Below are 18,132 nucleotides of genomic sequence, written 5' to 3'. Positions count from 1 at the left end.
TGCTTGAAAACAAGACATCAGTATTCCCAGTCTCAATATTAAATCCATCCTCTTTTCAATCGAGCCACATCATTTTTTCATGTGGTCTGTACCTATCACTCCCAAACACAAATCTTTAAAAGAATGAAGGTATTGCCCTGAGAGACTATACCTGTGTCTGGTTGTATTTTGCACCTGTTTGGACATTTAGAAGCTTAGATGAGAAAAGTATTTTTGAGGTCTAATGCCCCGGGGAAGCGTTGTGACTTCCAACTCTTCATGCACCTATCTTTAATAATTACCAACATAGTAAAAACATGACAGAAGACTCGAAAGCTGTTGATTCTCAACCAGTTAACCAATAGGTGCAGGGGAATCACAAGGAAATACTGACATATCTTAAGAATTGTGCATGCCTGCAATGTAAAACCTCTGATTTCCTTTAAAATAATATGAAATATTGGTGACCCGTTTGTTTGGAGTGACTTTAGAAAACCAGACACGTCAGGACATTTTACTGGAAACACCAACCCCCAAAGGATTAATAGTCCCCTGAAGAAGGCCACAAAACAAATAATTGTCTGAAATGGATTAGGCTCTTTTAGTGAATAAAAGTCATTTTTTTCAACACCTTGAGACTTTCTCTTTCCTTTAGATTAGACTTGGGAGCTGCCATTTTAAATCTCGACACTGTGGAAAATTTAAATGGTGGCTTCCAGTTGAGATCGGTGAGGGGAGGTATTTAATTTCTCACAGTGCCTTTGACTTACCAGGTCTCCTTTTTTACACATGCACACTCACACAGACGCATGCAGCGCAACACCAATTATATAGCATTTCTGCTTCTGTTTGCCACCAGGGGACGTAAGTAATTTGGAAAACCTTTGCAGAAACGATCCATTGTGTGCACCCAGGAGGTGTTTCCATTCAACGTGCAGCTTGCCTCAGATTTATGCACATTTCCCAAGGCTTTTGGTACCTGGTATACACCTGAAATTATCATCCATTGTAGAAACAAGAGTAGCTGAATGTTCTGTGCAACTGAAAGTAACACGTAGAGAACACAGATACACACATGCTGTGAACTTCCGTGGCTCAGAATACGTGATCCCTATCACAAGCTGACCTCTGCAACTCTAGAATTATCCGCCCCTGTACTAGAAGTATATTGTTTGCACCTCTTTTGCTTGAGCCATTGGCATCCATCTGAAGAGACAACATAACCCAATGGTCACTGCTAGGAGGCGCATGATATTCACCCGTTTGTTGTGAGTGCCACAGTTCTTGACTGCCGAACTTGACTAGCCATTTTAAAATGGGAATAGATTTGCTGAGCAACATGTGCAGTCTTTGTTTGGATGAGTTTGGGGGGGGGGGGAATCAGGATCTCTTCTAGATCACTCCACACTTGACTTTTAAATCTCAGTAGAACTTTGCACGGAGAAGGTGTGAGATTCAGTCCTCAATATTGGCAGCTCAAGGAAGAAAAGCTGCTGCCAGTCAGCATTAGATAGTTTCATTGCTGAACTTGGTATAAAACGGTTTTCTATGTTCTTGTAGTTCTATCACCAAATATCAACTTTCTGTTCCTGCCCCAGTGCTAGCTGGGGGCTTTCTTTCTGAACAGGAAGCTAGGCCTAGCTCAGCCTAGCTAGGCTTCAGAGCCTGAGTGGGATCCAAGTGGCCCCCAGTGGAGCCCAAGCAAAAAGAGTTTTGCTTGAAATGGCAACCTGTGCCCCTGGAAGCCACCGGGCAGCCGTGTGATTGTCACTTCAAACACAATTTTGTAACAACAGATTCTAAACAACATCTGGAAAGGACCAACCAATCACTTCCTGTTGCTTTTTATTTTTATTTCAAAAGAGCTTAAAGGGTCTGAAAAAAGTGGTTGGGGGGAATTAAGCTTTATTTTTATTTATTTATTTACTGTGTTTCCCCAAAAATAAGACATGGTCTTATATTAATATATATAAAAATTAATATAAGACCATGTCTTATTTTTGGGGAAACACAGTAATAATCTCAGAACTGCAGTGCTGGAATGGACCCTATGGATTATTGAGTCCAGCCTGTGTCAAGGAGGCGCAGTGGGGAATCAAACTCCCAACCTCTTTCTTCACTGCCAGAGATCTAAGTTATTGACCCATCCAGCAGTCCTACCACTAAGAAGCTTAAAACAATTGATAAACAAGGGCAAATCCCACTCCCCAGAGACTTCTGTGGGGCATGATTTGCTATTCTGGAGCAAAATATATTTTTGTTATTGGGGAGGAAAACATCTGGGTGACATCTGCAGGATGAAACAAACAACAGGATCCACAGGGAGCAATATAATCGTAAGGCTCAACCAGTGTTTAGAATAAATTCCCCACTAGTTTTCAAGTTCATTATGTGGTTAAAAAGAAAACAGTGGAGGAAGAAAAAGCATGCAGAATGGGAAGTGGATTCTATAATCATAAAATTGTCCCAGTGTCTGGTTGTGAAAAATGCACTTGATGGTTAAATACATCATGTGGGTTGCCCTGAGATGTATCTGAAAGGGGCCCCCTTGTAGACTTGATTAGGGGATTGCAGGAGGCTGAGTCTAGGGAATTAAGTTCAAAGGTTTTATGTCATTAGGCAGAAGCCATGGAAGCGAGCTCAGTAGTAAAGCAGGTTCAAAGGTTGGCATGTGTACACTAATCCCTTTAAGTGGTGGGGGGATATTGTTTCTCTGGCCCTGTCAAAAGCTCAGATCTGGTAACGGTGGCTGCTTCTGTTACTCCTGCAAAATATACACTTGGTAAGATGAGCTGGAGAAAGAACTCAGATGGGAGGAGAAGCAGCAGGCTTGTTCGATCAAAGGGGGGAATCTTCATTATGGGAATACCATGTAACAAACGGCATCTGTCTGTCTATTTGTTTACTCTTTAGAAGCATTCATGTCTTACTTTTCTGCTCACTGGAGTCAAGCAGTGCACAAGAGATAAAAGTATTCTCTAAAAGCAGCCAAAAAAAAAAGAACTCTAAAATCAGCACTCTTTATAAACAGATTGCATCTTAACCATAGGAAGAAGTTGAGATGCATGTTTACCTCGTTGGGAGAACTCCATTATTAACTAGACGCCCAGGACGGCCGGTTTAGTGTTGACTCTTGCTAGGTGTCAGCTTTGCCTGTAGCTAGTCTTTCTTAAGAGTTTGCTCCTTCCTACTGTTTTCCAAGTACTTTTTGGAAAAGACGAGGCAGGAAAGGTGGGAAGTAGAGTTCCCTGTGGTAAAGGCTTCTTTGTGCCAGGGATGTGTAACAGTCAGTTTTCTCTTTCCTGTGTGTAAGACTGTGAGCCTACACATATGTTTTCCTTTTTAAAATGCTATTTAACTCATAAAAATGAATACAAAGAAAATAAAACACGTTAACATAGAATCATAGGATAATGAGGTTGGAAGGGGCCTATAAGGCCATTGAGCCCAACCCCCTGCTCAATGCAGGAATACAAAAGATATCTGCCAGGAGGTTGTCTAAGTTTCTCTTTAATGCCTCCTGTGTTGGAGCGCTCACCATCTCCCAACATCACTGGTTCCATTGTTGTACTGCTCTAACAGTTAAGAATCGGGCTTCCTGTAACTTAAGCCCATTGTTGCGTAACATTTAAATAGCCCATTAAAAAGGAAAATAAAATCTATATATACAGTGCTCCCCACCACTAGGACCAATGTATTCCTCACCTGCAAAATAGTAACACTTTTTTTTTTTTTTTTTGGCAAAGGAGGCTTTTGATGCAGATGACATAACTGACAGAGTCCAGCAAAACTATGGTTGCTGCTACTTTGTTTCATGGACTCTGAAAAATGGGAAGCCCTATCTCCAGTTCAATTCAGGAGCTTTAATGGGGGAAGTATGAATCCCTTTTCCCTGTCAATGGACAAAGATCTGCGTATTTATTTCCAAGTTACATTTATAACCCAGCTTTCTATTGGTGGCCTTGAGGACAAGAGGATGCCTCTCCTCCCCACTTTATTTTCCTTAAAAACCATATGAGGGAGGTGAGTCTGAGAGAAGGTCAGATCAGCCCATGGTTGACCACTGAGCTTCATCTCAAATTTACTAGATCCTAGTCTAACATTATTAATCATCATCATATCATAGAAGGAATCCATTATTCTATAATGGCATTGGAAGGGGCCTATAAGGCTATTGAGTTCAGCCCTCTGCTCAATGCAGGAATCCAACTCAAAGCAGATCTGACAGATGGTTGTCCAATTTTCTCTTGATTTAATGTATTCTTGAAAGCGTTGGAGCACTCACCACCTCCCGAGGTAATTGTTTCCATTGTCGTACTGCTCTAACAGTTAAGATGTTTTTCCTGATACTCATCCAAAGTCTGACCGCCTGTAGTTTGAACCCATTATTACATGTCCTGCACTCTGGGATGATCAAGAACATCATAAGTCTGTGAAAGATTTCCTGCAGGAAAGATCTAGTGAGTTTCTTTCATACTTTATGCAAGTGAGGTTTTTATTTTGTTCTTTCAGAATACAGACATGACATTTATAGGACAAGGTGGCATGTTTTCCATTTCTTTCTTTTCTTCTGTGTTTCCACTGAGAGAGGGTGGGGGAAACTAAGGTTTATTGGAAGATTTCAGAAACCCATTGCATGTGATGAAAAAAAAATGCCCAAGAGTCAGATGCAGCCAGATGACATCTTTTGCCACCAAGCTAACTCAAAAGTGCTTTGAATGAGCCACTCGGCGCTTATCTAAAGAAGTGCTTTATTTGACACATGCAGCTGGGTGACTCCTTAAGCAGATCTAAAGGCCCCTTTTTCTTCTTCTTCCAAAGTTGATTCATGAAGGTTTGCTTATATCATTTGGTATCTTTGGGAATGTTGGCTTTTAAATTTGCATTTAATGTATGTTTCTAGGTACGTTCTACTGGAAATAAGTTTTTTGGGGGGATGATTTCTACTACTTCTACTGGTCTCAGGGTGCTCAGAAATGAACTTAAGTCATGGTGCTGCAAGACGGAAGTCCCCTGACACTTCCTAGAGCATGCCAGGCATTCTTTTGGAGGGGCTTACAAAAGACTTTGCCTAGTTTACCTCTGGAACCCACCCCCAGGTTTCACCTCTGTGACCTGTTTCCTCTCAAAGAATTTGAAAGCAGTTTAGGAGCTCCGCCCTGTATGTGTAGTTCCCCCATGCAGGTAGAGTCTTGGAAAGACTCCATCTGTTTACCTGGACATGAGAGACACCTTGTCAGGAAAGATTGTAAGAGGGCAGCTTTGCTGAGCTCCGTAGTTACTCTTGAGCCGTGCCTCCTAGTTTGTCCTTTGGTTCTCCAGCCATGTGGACTAGGCTCTCTCCAAGGATTCTGGTTTCCGGCTCCTCGCAGACTGCTGACCCTGACAAACCCTGATGTTTGTATCCATTGATTGAAAACTATTTAGGAGTTATGGACCTAAAACAGTACTTTGTCTGCAGAAACCATGGGAAGCTGCAATACCACTGGCAATTCTCCTGTGAGCTTGAGTGGTAATTTTAAAGGACATTAAGTAAACCAAAGCGCTTTGTCGATTTAATCTCTCATTGGTGAAAATGACAGGATTGTCATTGAAGCCAGACAGTAATGGCATTTTTATTTGTTTTCCCCCCTCTTTTTTGGCTAGAATAATATAAGAGTATTACAGAAAGAGAAGGTAAAGATATTTGAATTTCACCTTCTAGGACCCCCAGAATCAGGGATGTGGTGGTGCTATGGGTTAAACCGCAGAAGCCTCTGTAATGCAGGGTCAGAAGACCAGCAGTTGTAAGATCGAATCCACGCAACAGAGTGAGCTCCCGTTGCTTGTCCCAGCTCCTGCCAACCTAGCAGTTCCAAAGCATGTAAATGCAAGTAGATTAATAGGTACCACGGTGTTCCATGTCTAGTTGGCTGGCCACATGACCATGGAAACGGTCTTCGGACAAACGCTGGCTCTACAGCTTGGAAACAGGGATGAGCACCGCGCCCTAGAGTCGGACATGTTGTAAGCTTGTTGTAAGCCGCCTAGAGTGGTCTTAAGTGACTAGATAGGCGGGATATAAATAAAATTTGATAAATAAACAAATAAACAAATAAACAAATAAATAAACAAATAAACAAATAAACAAATAAATAGACTAAATGTCAAGGGGAAGCTTTACCTTTACCTTTAGGGCCCCCAGAAGCAGGCACAGCAAATGACTATGCTCACAGCCATATCTTGAGATTCGTAATCTAAAAAAGGCACCCCTTCCAGGCTCTAGAAGAAATATACTTGCAGTATGTGTCATAGAATCATTAGAGTAAAAGGGTTGGAAAAAGCCTCTTAAGGCCATCAAGCCCAACCTCCTGCTCAATGCAGGAATCCAAGTCAAAGCAGATCTGACAGAGGGTGGTCCAATATTCTCTTCAATGCCTCTAGTGTTGGAGTGGTCACTATCTCCCAAGGTAGTTGGTTCCATTGTTGTACTGCTCTAACAGTTGAAGTTTTTTTCTGATATGCACCCTAAATCTGGCTTCCTGTAGCTTGAGCCCATTGTTATATGTCCTGCACTATAATTGTGTGTATAAGATATGCATATCCACCAAACTGTTATCCTTTGAAAAAGGAAGTATTCCTATGGAGGCTACTCTGTAGTCCTATCAGTTTAGGGAGGTGGCAAAGTATCTGATAATGAAGATTAACAATCTCTTTGAAAGGTCATGCTTTTGACCTGCCCTGCCACAGAGGATCTCCTGCAAGTTTAAATCTGTCTCTTCCTATACTTGTTCGTTTTAACCTTTCATGCCATTCCTTCTCCTCCCATCTCTCAAAAAACATCAGCTGTCATTTCTTTGTATATCTCTTGTGTGGTCCACTGCTCTTATGAAAATAAACCAGAGTGTTTGCTGCCAGCTCTTAATCTTCCCTGTATTGCTGTAAGTGAATGCTTTACATTCAAAGGGTTTGGAAAGAATAGGAGTAGTCTATTTCAAAAGCATCAGTTCAGGATGCCTTCAGATTAACTACAATGATTTGTTTACAATGCTTGTTGGAAAATTAGAGTTTTTAATTTGAACAAGAGCAGGTAGGACTGCTTTCCCCCCCTTTGGGGAGGTCCAAACCAAAACCTAATATGAAACAGATGGCTGTCTCCCCTTCTCCCTTTATTCTAGCATGTTGCACTTATTTTCTGTGGATGCCTTGCTATGTGTCTTATAGAGTATCTCCTAAAATCAGGACAAATTGACTTTTCTTGTGGTTTATGGGAGAGTAGAACTCTTCCTGTGAATGGTTCCATATGTCTTTCACCACAGCTGTTCCCATGTCAGTTTTGGAAGCTTTTTTGTGTGGCGTAAATAGCTATGTATCGTGAGCCTCCAGAAGTAGAGGTGGGGAGAGACAATGGGGTATTCTGAAACTTATGACTGACAATGCATCGATGGACTGATGCACACTGGCCAAATTGGTTTTGAGAAGGGCAGCTGTAAGGGCTAGTCCAGGTTTATGAGGGTTCTTGGCAAGGTGGCCACTTGGAGGACAGTCACGGCTGCCACTGGGAGCTCATGGTCCTTTCCCCACTTCATTCAAGGGGGAGGCAGCAGACGGACCACCAGCACCAATTGCAAGAGTGGGATAAATTTATGTTTAGGGCTACAGCTCCCAAAATCCACAATGGAAGTTTTCTTTAAGGTACAAATACTCATGAGTCCAGAGCTTGATATGGTCTGCCAGGAGGACTGAAATGAAAGGTGACTTGGGGATTCTGCTTGTAAAATGGGAAATAAGGAAGAAGGAAATTGATGCTCAATGCCTTGTCTTTCATGCCCTGAACCATCTGTATTCATGTTTTTAAAGTATGTTTCTCTTCCTCTCTTGTCTTCCTTTTTAAGCACAGTGAGATATTTATTAAGAATTTTCACTGTTTGACTGCCACAGGTAGCATCTGTCGGCAGCTCCTTTTCCACTTCAGTGTTTCCTCCCTTAGTACCACTCCCACAGCTTTGGTGACTCTTTCCTCTACAGGTCCTGTTCATCTCAATAAGCTTTCTGTACTTCAGGTACTGCTATGTGAATCAGATGCTGGCATTGCTTCCAGTTGGGAGTGTCTTTCTGATCTATCACAGATGAGGCACATGCTCCTCCTTGGGAGGAAAACAAGTTCCTTGCTGTACAGGTTCTCCAGTATTTAGCAGAGAAATGTAGCTATAATAACAACCCTAGGTTTCTTAGAATCCTAGAATAATTGAGTTGGAAGAGGCCTGTAAGGCCATCGAGTCCAGCCGCCTGCTCAGTGCATTAAGTTTACTGTCTTCTCTCCTTCCCCACAGTTCACTGAACTCAACTAGCTTTAAAGAGCTGAAATAAATGGTATAAATAAGGTATCAGCACAGTAATTGCATAATAATTATACTTGGAAGGTGCACACTTAACGCTGTAAAACATCTAGTAATTTTTGATGGTGAATCCCAGTAGGGTTGACTAGTTGGTTCCACCCCTGGTCTTTTTAGTAGACCTTGCCACAAGATGATGTGATGACTGCAAGCTTGAACAGCTTGAAGAGCAGAATGGACAAATCTATGGAGGACAAAACTGTCAGTGGCTACTAGTCATGGGGAATATATATTCCCCCCAGAATTGTGGACAGTATGCTTCTGTGTATCAGTTGCTGGAGAACACAAGCAGGACGAGTGTAGCTGCCTTCACATCCAGTGTCTCATGAACAGATTGCAAGGTTAGATTAGGTTGGACTTTGGTGCGATCCCATATAGTTCTTATTTTTAAGTATCTGTTGACCCTTGATACTAGGATGATCATTGAACAAGCTCTTCAGTCAACATAAAGGAGTGCTGATGCATCTATGGAGGCATTGTTATCCCTCCATAAGTACAGGCCTGGAGATGTAGCCGAAAGGTAGTTGGAAAGGTTCAAAGCTAAATGTACCGTATAGGGAACCTCTGAAAATATTCAGCAAGTGCTACTGGTTTGGAATAACGTATCCAGAGAATAACCTGGGATGAACCTGATTCATCATATTTTGCTAAGACTTGAAGATGATGCATAGATTCCTGATTTTTTTAATGAGTGTAATTTTAAATGCCTGACGTTGATTTAGCTCTATATTTAGTTGATCAGTGTAGGTGATGGACCAAATTTTTTGATACTCAACTCCCCCATGGATACTGAAAAGCACATACAGTAGCTTTTTGTTGTTGCTTAGTCGTTAAGTCATGTCCGACTCTTCGTGACCCCATGGACCAGAGCATGCCAGGCCCTCCTGTCTTCCACTGCCTCCCGGAGTTGGGTCAAATTCATGTTGGTCGCTTCAATGACACTTTCCAACCATCTTGTCCTCTGTCATCCCCTTCTCCTCTTGCCTTCACATTTTTCCAACATCAGGATCTTTTCCAGGGAATCTTCTCTTCTCATGAGATGGCCAAAGTACTGGAACCTCAGCTTCAGGATCTGTCCTTCCAGTGAGCACTCAGGGTTGATTTCCTTCAGAACAGATAGGTTTGATCTTGTAGTCCAGGGAACTCTCAACAGTCTCCTCCAGCACCACAATTTAAAAGCATAAATTCTTCAGTGGTCAGCCTTCTTTATGGTCCAGCTCTCACTTCCATACATCACTGCTGGAAAAAACATAGCTTTGACTATGCAGACCTTTGTCAGTAAAGTGATGTCTCTGTTTTTTAAAATGTTGTCTAGGTTTGTCATAGCTTTCCTCCCAAGAGGCAGGCGTCTTTTAATTTCGTGGCTGTTGTCCCCATCTGCAGTGATCATGGAGCCCAAGAAAGTAAAATCTGTCACTGCCTCCATATCTTCCCCTTCTATTTCCCAAGAGGTGATGGGACCAGTGGCCATGATCTTAGTTTTTTTGATGTTGAGTTTCAGACCATTTTTTGCACTCTCCTCTTTCACCCTCGGGTTCTTTAATTCCTCCTCACTTTCTGCCATCAGAGTGGTATCGTCTGCATATCTGAGGTTGTTGATGTTTCTTCTGGTAATATTGATTCTGGCTTGGGTTTCCTCCAATCAAGCCTTTCACATGATGTATTCTGCATATAAGTTAAATAACCAGGAGGACAATATACAGCCTTGTCATACTCCTTTCCCAATTTTGAACCAATCAGTTGTTCCATATCCAGTTCTAACTGTTGCTTCCTGTCCCACATATGGATTTCTTAGGAGATAGATAAGGTGGTCAGGCACTCCCATTTCTTTAAGGACTTGCCATAGTTTGCTGTGGTCCACACAGTCAAAGGCTTTTGCGTAGTCAATGAAGCAGAAGTAGATGTTTTTCTGGAACTCTCTGGCTTTCTCCATAATCTAGCACATGTTAGCAATTTGGTCTTGAGTTCCTCTGCCCCTTCAGAATCCAGCTTCTAGGAATTCTCGGTCCACATACTTCTGAAGCCTACCTTGGAGGATTTTGAGCATAACCTTGCTAGTGTGTGAAATGAGGGCAATTGTATGGTAGTTGGATCATTCTTTGGCACTGCCCTTCTTTGGGATTGGGATGTAGACTGATCTTTCCCAATCCTCTGGTCACTGCTGAGTTTTCCAAACTTGCTGGCATATTGAGTGTAGCACCTTAACCGCATCATCTTTTAAGATTTATATAGTTCAACTGGAATGCCATCTCCTCCACTGGTCTTGTTGTTAGCTTTGTCTGTAACTTTCCCTATCTTTCTTGCATTTTATTTCCCTTCTCTTCTCTGCTATTTGTAAGGCCTCATTGGACAGCCACTTTGCTTTCTTGCATTTCCTTTTCTTTGGGATGGTTTTTGTTGCTGCCTCCTGTACAGTGTTGCGAGCCTCCATCCAAAGTTCTTCAGGCATTCTGTTCAATAAATCTAGTTCCTTAAATCTCTTCTTCACTTCCACTGTGTATTCATAAGGGATTTGGTTTAGATTATACCTGACTACCCCAGTGGTTTTTCCTACTCTCTTCAGTTTAAGCTTGAATTTTGCTATAAGAAGCCAATGATCAGAGCTCCAGGTCTTGTTTTTGCTGACTGTATAGAGCGTCTCCATCTTTGGCTGCAGAGAACATAATCAATCTGATTTCGGTATTGCCCATCTGGTGATGTCCATGTTTCGAGTCGCCTCTTGCTTTGTTGGAAAAGAGTGTTTGTGATGACCAGCTTGTTGTCTTGACAAAACTCTAGTAGCTAACATGTAGCAAATGTGTTTTTAAAATTTGATTTATTAATTCCTTACTTGTATGGGAAGAGGAACTTTTTTCCACCACAACGCGCCCCCCCCCCCCCAGCCTTTCTACAAAGCTAATATGATTCCTGCCATAGATTCTCTGTGCTCATTTGCTGGAGGCATTCAGAAAACCTGGCCTGGATTCAAGGAATGGATTTGCCAGAATTTAAACTGCTTTGGGTTATCCAGGTCCATGGAATAGACACATCATAAATACTGTACTATGCTTTTAAAGTTTAATTTATTAAATAGGCAGAGTAAGACATAAACATCCAGGACACTTGGAAGAAGAATGCAAGTTGTATGCATGTGGTTATTGCAATGTAGTGTCAAACATATTCACCTTCTGGCAATCTTTGTGCTTTGAACCTTATGGTCTGATGCTTGCCACCTTCATCATGAGTGTTATTTCTGGACACCTAAGCCTCCTAAAAAATAAAATTCTAGATTCATGTGGAGCTTAGTAGTTTATATTTAATTCCATCCTTCAATGGTGTGCGGAACTTCTTCAACGTGGTTCTCCATGAATCCACACTAATGGGTTAAGTCAGCACTTGTGCTGGCCTCTCGGAATCTTCTAGAGCTGCAAGAGAAAAGTAACAATGTTCAGGTTGCCCTGCACTGAGCATGCTCAGCCCGCCAACGGCTCAGTTCCTTTTTTCCGCTTGTGAAAGTTGGAACCTCTCGGACTGAGCTCCTGTATTTTGGCTATTTTTCGTGTTTTATTTCGACCGGACTGGAAATCGTTGATCTGCCTGTTGTTGCCCTGACTTTGGACTGGATTTGACTTCGTTTTTTGCCTCTGGCGGCTTTACCTACTCCTCTTTTGGCCTATTTGGCCTCTTAGGCCACCCTCTGAGGCGCCACGCGCCAGTTGGACTTACCAATCAACGGTAATTGGCCACCTGCGGGGCGCCACGCGCCTGCCGGATTTCTTCAATCTTCTGGTATCCGGCGTCTTGGCCTACCTTCCTTTACCTGGGATTCCTGGTCTACTACCCTTCGCTACGTCAGTCAAAAGCTCCATAGCCTTCGAGACTCCCAGTCTACCGACCTCTACCAAGCCCAGCAAACGATCCGCTACTTGGGACTCCTGGTCTACTTCCATCTACCGGTTAGTCTATGCCTCCAAAGGACAAACCATCCCCGAGGAGAGGACCCTTTCGCCTCTGTACCGCCTGTTCCCGGAAACTTCCTTTCCAGGACGGACATTCTCTTTGCCTGTACTGTCTTGGAGAATCCCATTCGGTCTCCAACTGTCGACACTGCAAAAGATTCACTAAGGTGACTCTGAAGGCTCGGCAGCAACGTCTTAGGTATTCCCTTTGGAAGCAAACGTTATCGGCCTCGCAACCATCGGAAATGGAGGTAGCCCAATCCTCCTCCTCAGTACGGTCAGAGATCAGGGTAGTCCAGTCCACCTCATTGGATACCCTTATGGATGTTCCTAAGAAGGCTAAAGCCAAGTCCAAGACGAAAACCTCGTCCAAAAAGGTACTTACCTCAGCGTCGACTGGCTCCATATCTCCACCGAAGCCGGAACACCTGAAAAAGAAGAAACAAAAGCTGAAGGGAGCATCGACATCGAAGGAGGTTACTCTGGTAGTGCCTCCCATCTCCTCCTCACTCCCTTCTCCGTTCCTGGAGGACTCTTCGAGAGACCGAGAGTCCGCGTCGGAGCCTGGAGCCTCTCTTCCTCCACGACAAGAACCATTGGTCGTCGTCGAGAGGTCTCCCACGGCAAGCCAGATTGACAAAATCATCTCTGGCTTGACCGATGCGCCTCGGAGCCCAATTCTACCTGGGCAGGCGTCTCGATCCCGGTCGTCTACACCGGGATCGCTGGCTACTAAGTCTCCGACACCCTCCCCGAGTAGACCGGGGGAGCCGAATGTACCGGTCCCTCCTCGACGCCCAACGCTCGAGACCGAGGAGGACACTATCCCTAAGAAGCCTAAGCGCCATCGCAAGCGAAAGCGTACTGTGGATGGCGATAGGCGACGGAAACATCGACGTCGGGATTATTCTTCATCGGACTCCGATGACAGCCGTGAGAGACGGAGGTCTCGCCGCCGGCATCGGCATAAACGAGACTATACTTCCGATTCCTCTTCCACGTCGAGAGACCGACGACGTCGACGAAAGAGGACCTACTCTTCCTCCTCGTCTACTTCTACCACGCCGCCTCCAAAAAAGGGTCGACGTCGAAAGCGCCCTCTTCCAGATGACGAGGAGCGCGCTACTCCGGCAGAGGGTCGGTCTACCAAGCACGGTCTCCCGACGCCGATACCTGCTGACAAGCCCTCGGCGCCCTTGCCGAGCCCGAGTAGACCGTTACCCACTAAACCTCCCAAGCCTACAGAGGGCATACCACAGCCTGTCGCCCCTCGGCTTTTGGAGGAGGAGGATGCACCTGATTCGGTTTCCTCTTCTGAACACGAGGACGAAGGTACATCAGATGCCTCCTTGGAGACACCGGTACCAGCTGAACCTTTGGGGTCTGATGCGGCTGATATCCATCCGTCATCTCCATCGGAGGATTTTTCGTCCTATCCTCAGATGGTCGCAAGAATGGCTGCTACCTTGAGGATGGAGGTGGAGAAATCTCCTTCTCGTGAGGATGACCTCATCTTTGGGGACATTCACAAGGACAGGTCTCGTCCAGTTAGCCTTTCTTATGTGCCAGAACTCATGGATCTCATCACTGGCTATTGGGACCATCCAGCTGATTCTCCCACCTTTTCCAGGAGGACCGAGAACATGTATCGGGTCCATGGTCCAAAGACAGAGTGCCTTCTAAAACACCCAGCCCCTAATTCCCTTGTGGTGGAATCTAGTGCGGGACGTTTGCCCACTAAGGGTCATCCTACGCCAACTAACAAAGAAGGTAGAGACCTAGAGGTGCTCGGAAGACGGCTCTACTCAATGACCACCTTTGCCCTCAGAGCCCTCAACTACTTGGTGGCCATGGGGGCTTATCAAAAACAACTCTGGGCGAGAGTGCTCCCAGCGCTCCAAGTGGCACCAGAAGACATCAGGCAGGTGTGCCTTGACGCTTATGCTGAGGCACAGACTGTGTCTAAGCACCAACGTCTGGCTTCACGGCATGTGGCGGATGCCAATGCTAGAAATCTGGCATCTATCATCACGTTGAGGCGGCACGCCTGGTTACGGTCTGCCAACATCATGGATGACATTAAAGCCAGGATTAAGAACTTAGCTTTTGATGCCACTGGTCTTTTCAGTGAGAAAACAGATGAGAACTTGAAATCCCTCCACGAGAGTAAGAAAACAGCAAAATCTTATGCCATACAGCAACAGCCGAGGCCTTCAAAACCTCAGTGGCGTACCAGGCCTCAACAGCAGTCGTACCAGCAGGGTACAACCTCCACTTATCGCCAGTTCAGGCCACAACCGCCTGCAAGATCTTCTCAGGCTTCTTCCTCCGCCTCTAGTTTCAAGACACACAGCAAACGCCAGTCATTCAAGCCTTCTGGCCGGAAGTTCAAGCAATACCTTTGACTTCCCAGTCAGCGTCCGGATCCACCACCATCTGACTCGCCTTTCTCCTTACCTTCAGAACTGGTACAAGATCACTCGAGACACCTGGGTCTTGAAAATTATCAGCTCCGGCTACCGCCTGGAGTTTATAGAATTGCCTCCTCTAGGATGGGTCAGGCATACATCCTTCGACCCCGTCCTAGAGGAAGAGATTCTCACTCTGCTACAGAAGCGAGCCATCCAGAAGGTACCTTACAGGGACATCCGGAACGGGTTCTACTCCCGATACTTTGCTGTTCCAAAGAAAGACGGGAGTCTTCGACCCATACTGGATCTGAGGGATCTCAACACCTACCTCAATCCTCGGAAGTTCCGGATGGTTACTCTGGAAGGGATCGTCCACCTGCTCAAGAAAGGAGATTGGTTTGTAGTGGTGGATCTGAAGGATGCTTACCTTCATGTAACGATCCACGAGGCCTACAGAAAGTACCTTCGACTGATCTTCCAGGACACCATATACCAATTTGTAGCTCTCCCATTCGGCCTTTCCACCGCCCCAAGGACCTTTACCAAGTGTATGGCCCCGGTGGCAGCTTATCTTCGTCTCCAGGGGATTCAAATTTACCCATATATCGACGATTGGCTGATTGTGTCAAAGTCCAAACACCAAGCCTACCAGGACACTCATCAAGTTCTACAGACCCTACAGGCCTTAGGCCTATCCATCAATTACGAGAAGTCTCATTTACGACCCTCTCAAGTGATGGACTACATAGGGGCCAGGCTGGATGCTGTGCAAGCCCGCCTGTTCATACTTCCAGAACGTGCCCAGAAAATAAGAAAAGCAGTTCTAAGGTTCAAGCCAAAGAGAACAGTATCTGCAAAGTTAGCACAACACCTGCTAGGCCTCATGGCCTCAACAACGGCCACCTTGCCCCATGCGAGGCTCAAAATGCGCTCCCTACAATCTTGGCTGATGGCCCTGTTCAACCCTGTGGCAGACGGTCAGCACAAGCGCCTCAGGGTCACTCCAGAACTTGCAAGGCAGTTACAGTGGTGGCTCTTTCTTCCACATCTGCTAATCGGGAGACCCTTTCGTCCTCTACAACTCACCATACAGGTGACAACGGACGCCAGCCCGATGGGATGGGGAGCCCATTGTCTACATCACCAGATACATGCTCTGTGGTCCCCGCAGGAAGCATCCCTGCATATCAACCATCTAGAGATGCTAGCGGTGATAAAGGCCTTCAGGGCATTTCTTCCTCTTCTCAGAGGCACAGCTGTGCAGGTAGTAACGGACAACACCACCACGATGTACTACCTGAACAAGCAAGGGGGCACGAGGTCCAAGTCTCTGCTGTTTCTCACAGTACATTTCTGGGAATGGTGCTACCTGAGGCACATTTTTCCAGTGGCTATCCATGTGGCCACATCAGACAACCAATTGGCGGACGAACTCAGTCGTCGCCCGTTCCAATCCCACGAGTGGCAACTGGACCAAAAGGTGTTCACCACCCTTTGCCAACGGTGGGGACATCCACTGGTGGATATGTTTGCGACGCAACACAACACGAAGTGTCCACTCTATGCGTCTCGCGCGGGCAGGGGACAAGGCTCCCTCGGAGACGCGTTCATGGTACCATGGAAGAGAGGCCTCATCTACCTGTTTCCCCCTCTGCCACTCCTTCAGAGGGTCATAGTCAGACTACTACAGACGGGGGCAGAAGCAATACTAATTGCCCCTTGGTGGCCACGTCGACCGTGGTTCTCCACTCTGTCTCAAGCGTCAGTGGACAGGGTGACACTTCCATTGCAACCCAACTTACTCACTCAGAGCGGGGGGAATGTTCTTCACCCAGACCTCGATGCACTCCACTTGACTGCGTGGAGGATTTCCCGTCATTGACAGAGGTCATCGACAAGGCACGGAAACCTGCCACTAAGTTGCTTTACAGCTACAAGTGGAGAAACTTTCTTAGATTTGCTCAGGAACGTGGCCTACATCCCTCACCTGTGGCCTTATCAACTCTACTGTTATACCTTAGGCATCTTTTTGACTTCGGCCTGTCTAAGTCAACGCTGAAGGTTTACGCGGCGGCCATAGTGGCTTTTCAACCTACGGGTTCAGAGTCATCCAGATGGTTCTCTCACCCAACCCTTAAAGCCTTTTTCAAGGGACTTGACAACATGCGGCCTCCAGCTAAGAGACCAATACCTCAGTGGTCGCTACAGACTGTCTTGCATTGTCTTACGAGGCATCCTTTCGAACCCATGGCCTCTTGTGACTTGAAATTCTTGTCCTTCAAGACACTGTTCTTGGTGGCCATTACTTCGGCCAGGAGAGCTAGTGAGTTAGCTGCCCTACGTGTAGATCCTCCTTATTTACAGTTTTTTAAGGATAAAGTTGTCCTTCATCCTGATGTCACGTTTCTGCCTAAGGTTGTCTCTACCTTCCATGTTAACCAACCATTGATTTTACCAACCCTTTTTCCCAATGCACTTACGGAAGTTGAACGCATGCTCCATGCTTTAGATGTTCGTAGAGCACTGGCCTATTATGTCACCAGGACTAAAGATTTCAGAAAGGCCCACAGACTGTTTCTATGTTTTTATGGGCCCCGCAAAGGTTCTCCTGCTTCCTCCTCTTCCCTCTCCAGGTGGCTAGTCTCTACCATTTCTCTGGCATATGAACTGCTGCAGAAACCTGTGCCGGAAGGTCTCAAAGCCTATTCCACTAGAGCCATGGCTACATCTACAGCCCTGCTAAGGGGAATCGACATCCAAGAAATTTGTTGGTCTGCTACTTGGTCCAATGCTTCTACCTTTGTTACCCACTACAAGTTGGACCTTCGGGCTAAAGCAGAGACCAAATTTGGAAGGGCTGTTTTGACTTCACTGCTTCAGTGACGGCCCACCATCCTGTAAGTGTGCTTGCTAGTCACCCATTAGTGTGGATTCATGGAGAACCACGTTGAAGAAGGACAGGTTACTTACCTGTAAACATGGTTCTTCAAGTGGATTCTCCATGAATACACACGTCCCGCCCGGCCTCCCCACTTGTCCGTCACTGAGGAGTGTTCTGGGTTCCAACTCTTCACATGGCGGACAGGGGGAACTGAGCCGTTGGCGGGCTGAGCATGCTCAGTGCAGGGCAACCTGAACATTGTTACTTTTCTCTTGCAGCTCTAGAAGATTCCGAGAGGCCAGCACAAGTGCTGACTTAACCCATTAGTGTGTATTCATGGAGAATCCACTTGAAGAACCATGTTTACAGGTAAGTAACCTGTCCTTTTTTTGTGCTAGACTTTCATTCCTCCCTGAGCTAGCATGAATCCTGCTGAAGATTCTCTGTGCTCCTTTGCTCTAGGCATTCTGAAAACCTGTCCCAGACCCAAGGAATGGATCTGCCACAGTTTAAATGGTTTCAGGTCATCCAGTTTCATTGACCACAAG

At 45.4% G+C, this 18,132-nt stretch overlaps 2 protein-coding genes across 13 annotated transcripts in view; both read left to right on the top strand.

Annotated features, from left to right (window-relative positions):
• Window positions 1-18,132, top strand: part of AUTS2 (activator of transcription and developmental regulator AUTS2) — a 626,497-nt gene that overhangs the window by 140,947 nt on the left and 467,418 nt on the right. The window lies entirely within an intron of this gene.
• LOC144584086 (uncharacterized) lies at window positions 11,686-15,215 on the top strand. The gene has a single exon (XM_078379423.1). It carries the CDS (start codon window positions 12,298-12,300, stop codon window positions 14,695-14,697), a length of 2,400 nt encoding a protein of 799 aa, XP_078235549.1. The 5' UTR covers window positions 11,686-12,297; the 3' UTR covers window positions 14,698-15,215.

The sequence above is a fragment of the Pogona vitticeps genome, chromosome 7 (assembly GCF_051106095.1).
Source record: "Pogona vitticeps strain Pit_001003342236 chromosome 7, PviZW2.1, whole genome shotgun sequence".
Lineage (NCBI taxonomy): Eukaryota > Metazoa > Chordata > Lepidosauria > Squamata > Agamidae > Pogona > Pogona vitticeps.
This window is presented reverse-complemented; position numbering and strand designations above follow the sequence as displayed.

Excerpts from the sequence above, each read along its gene's own strand:
- LOC144584086 (XM_078379423.1), top strand. The coding sequence starts at position 12,298 with ATGCCTCCAAAGGACAAACCATCCCCGAGGAGAGGACCCTTTCGCCTC.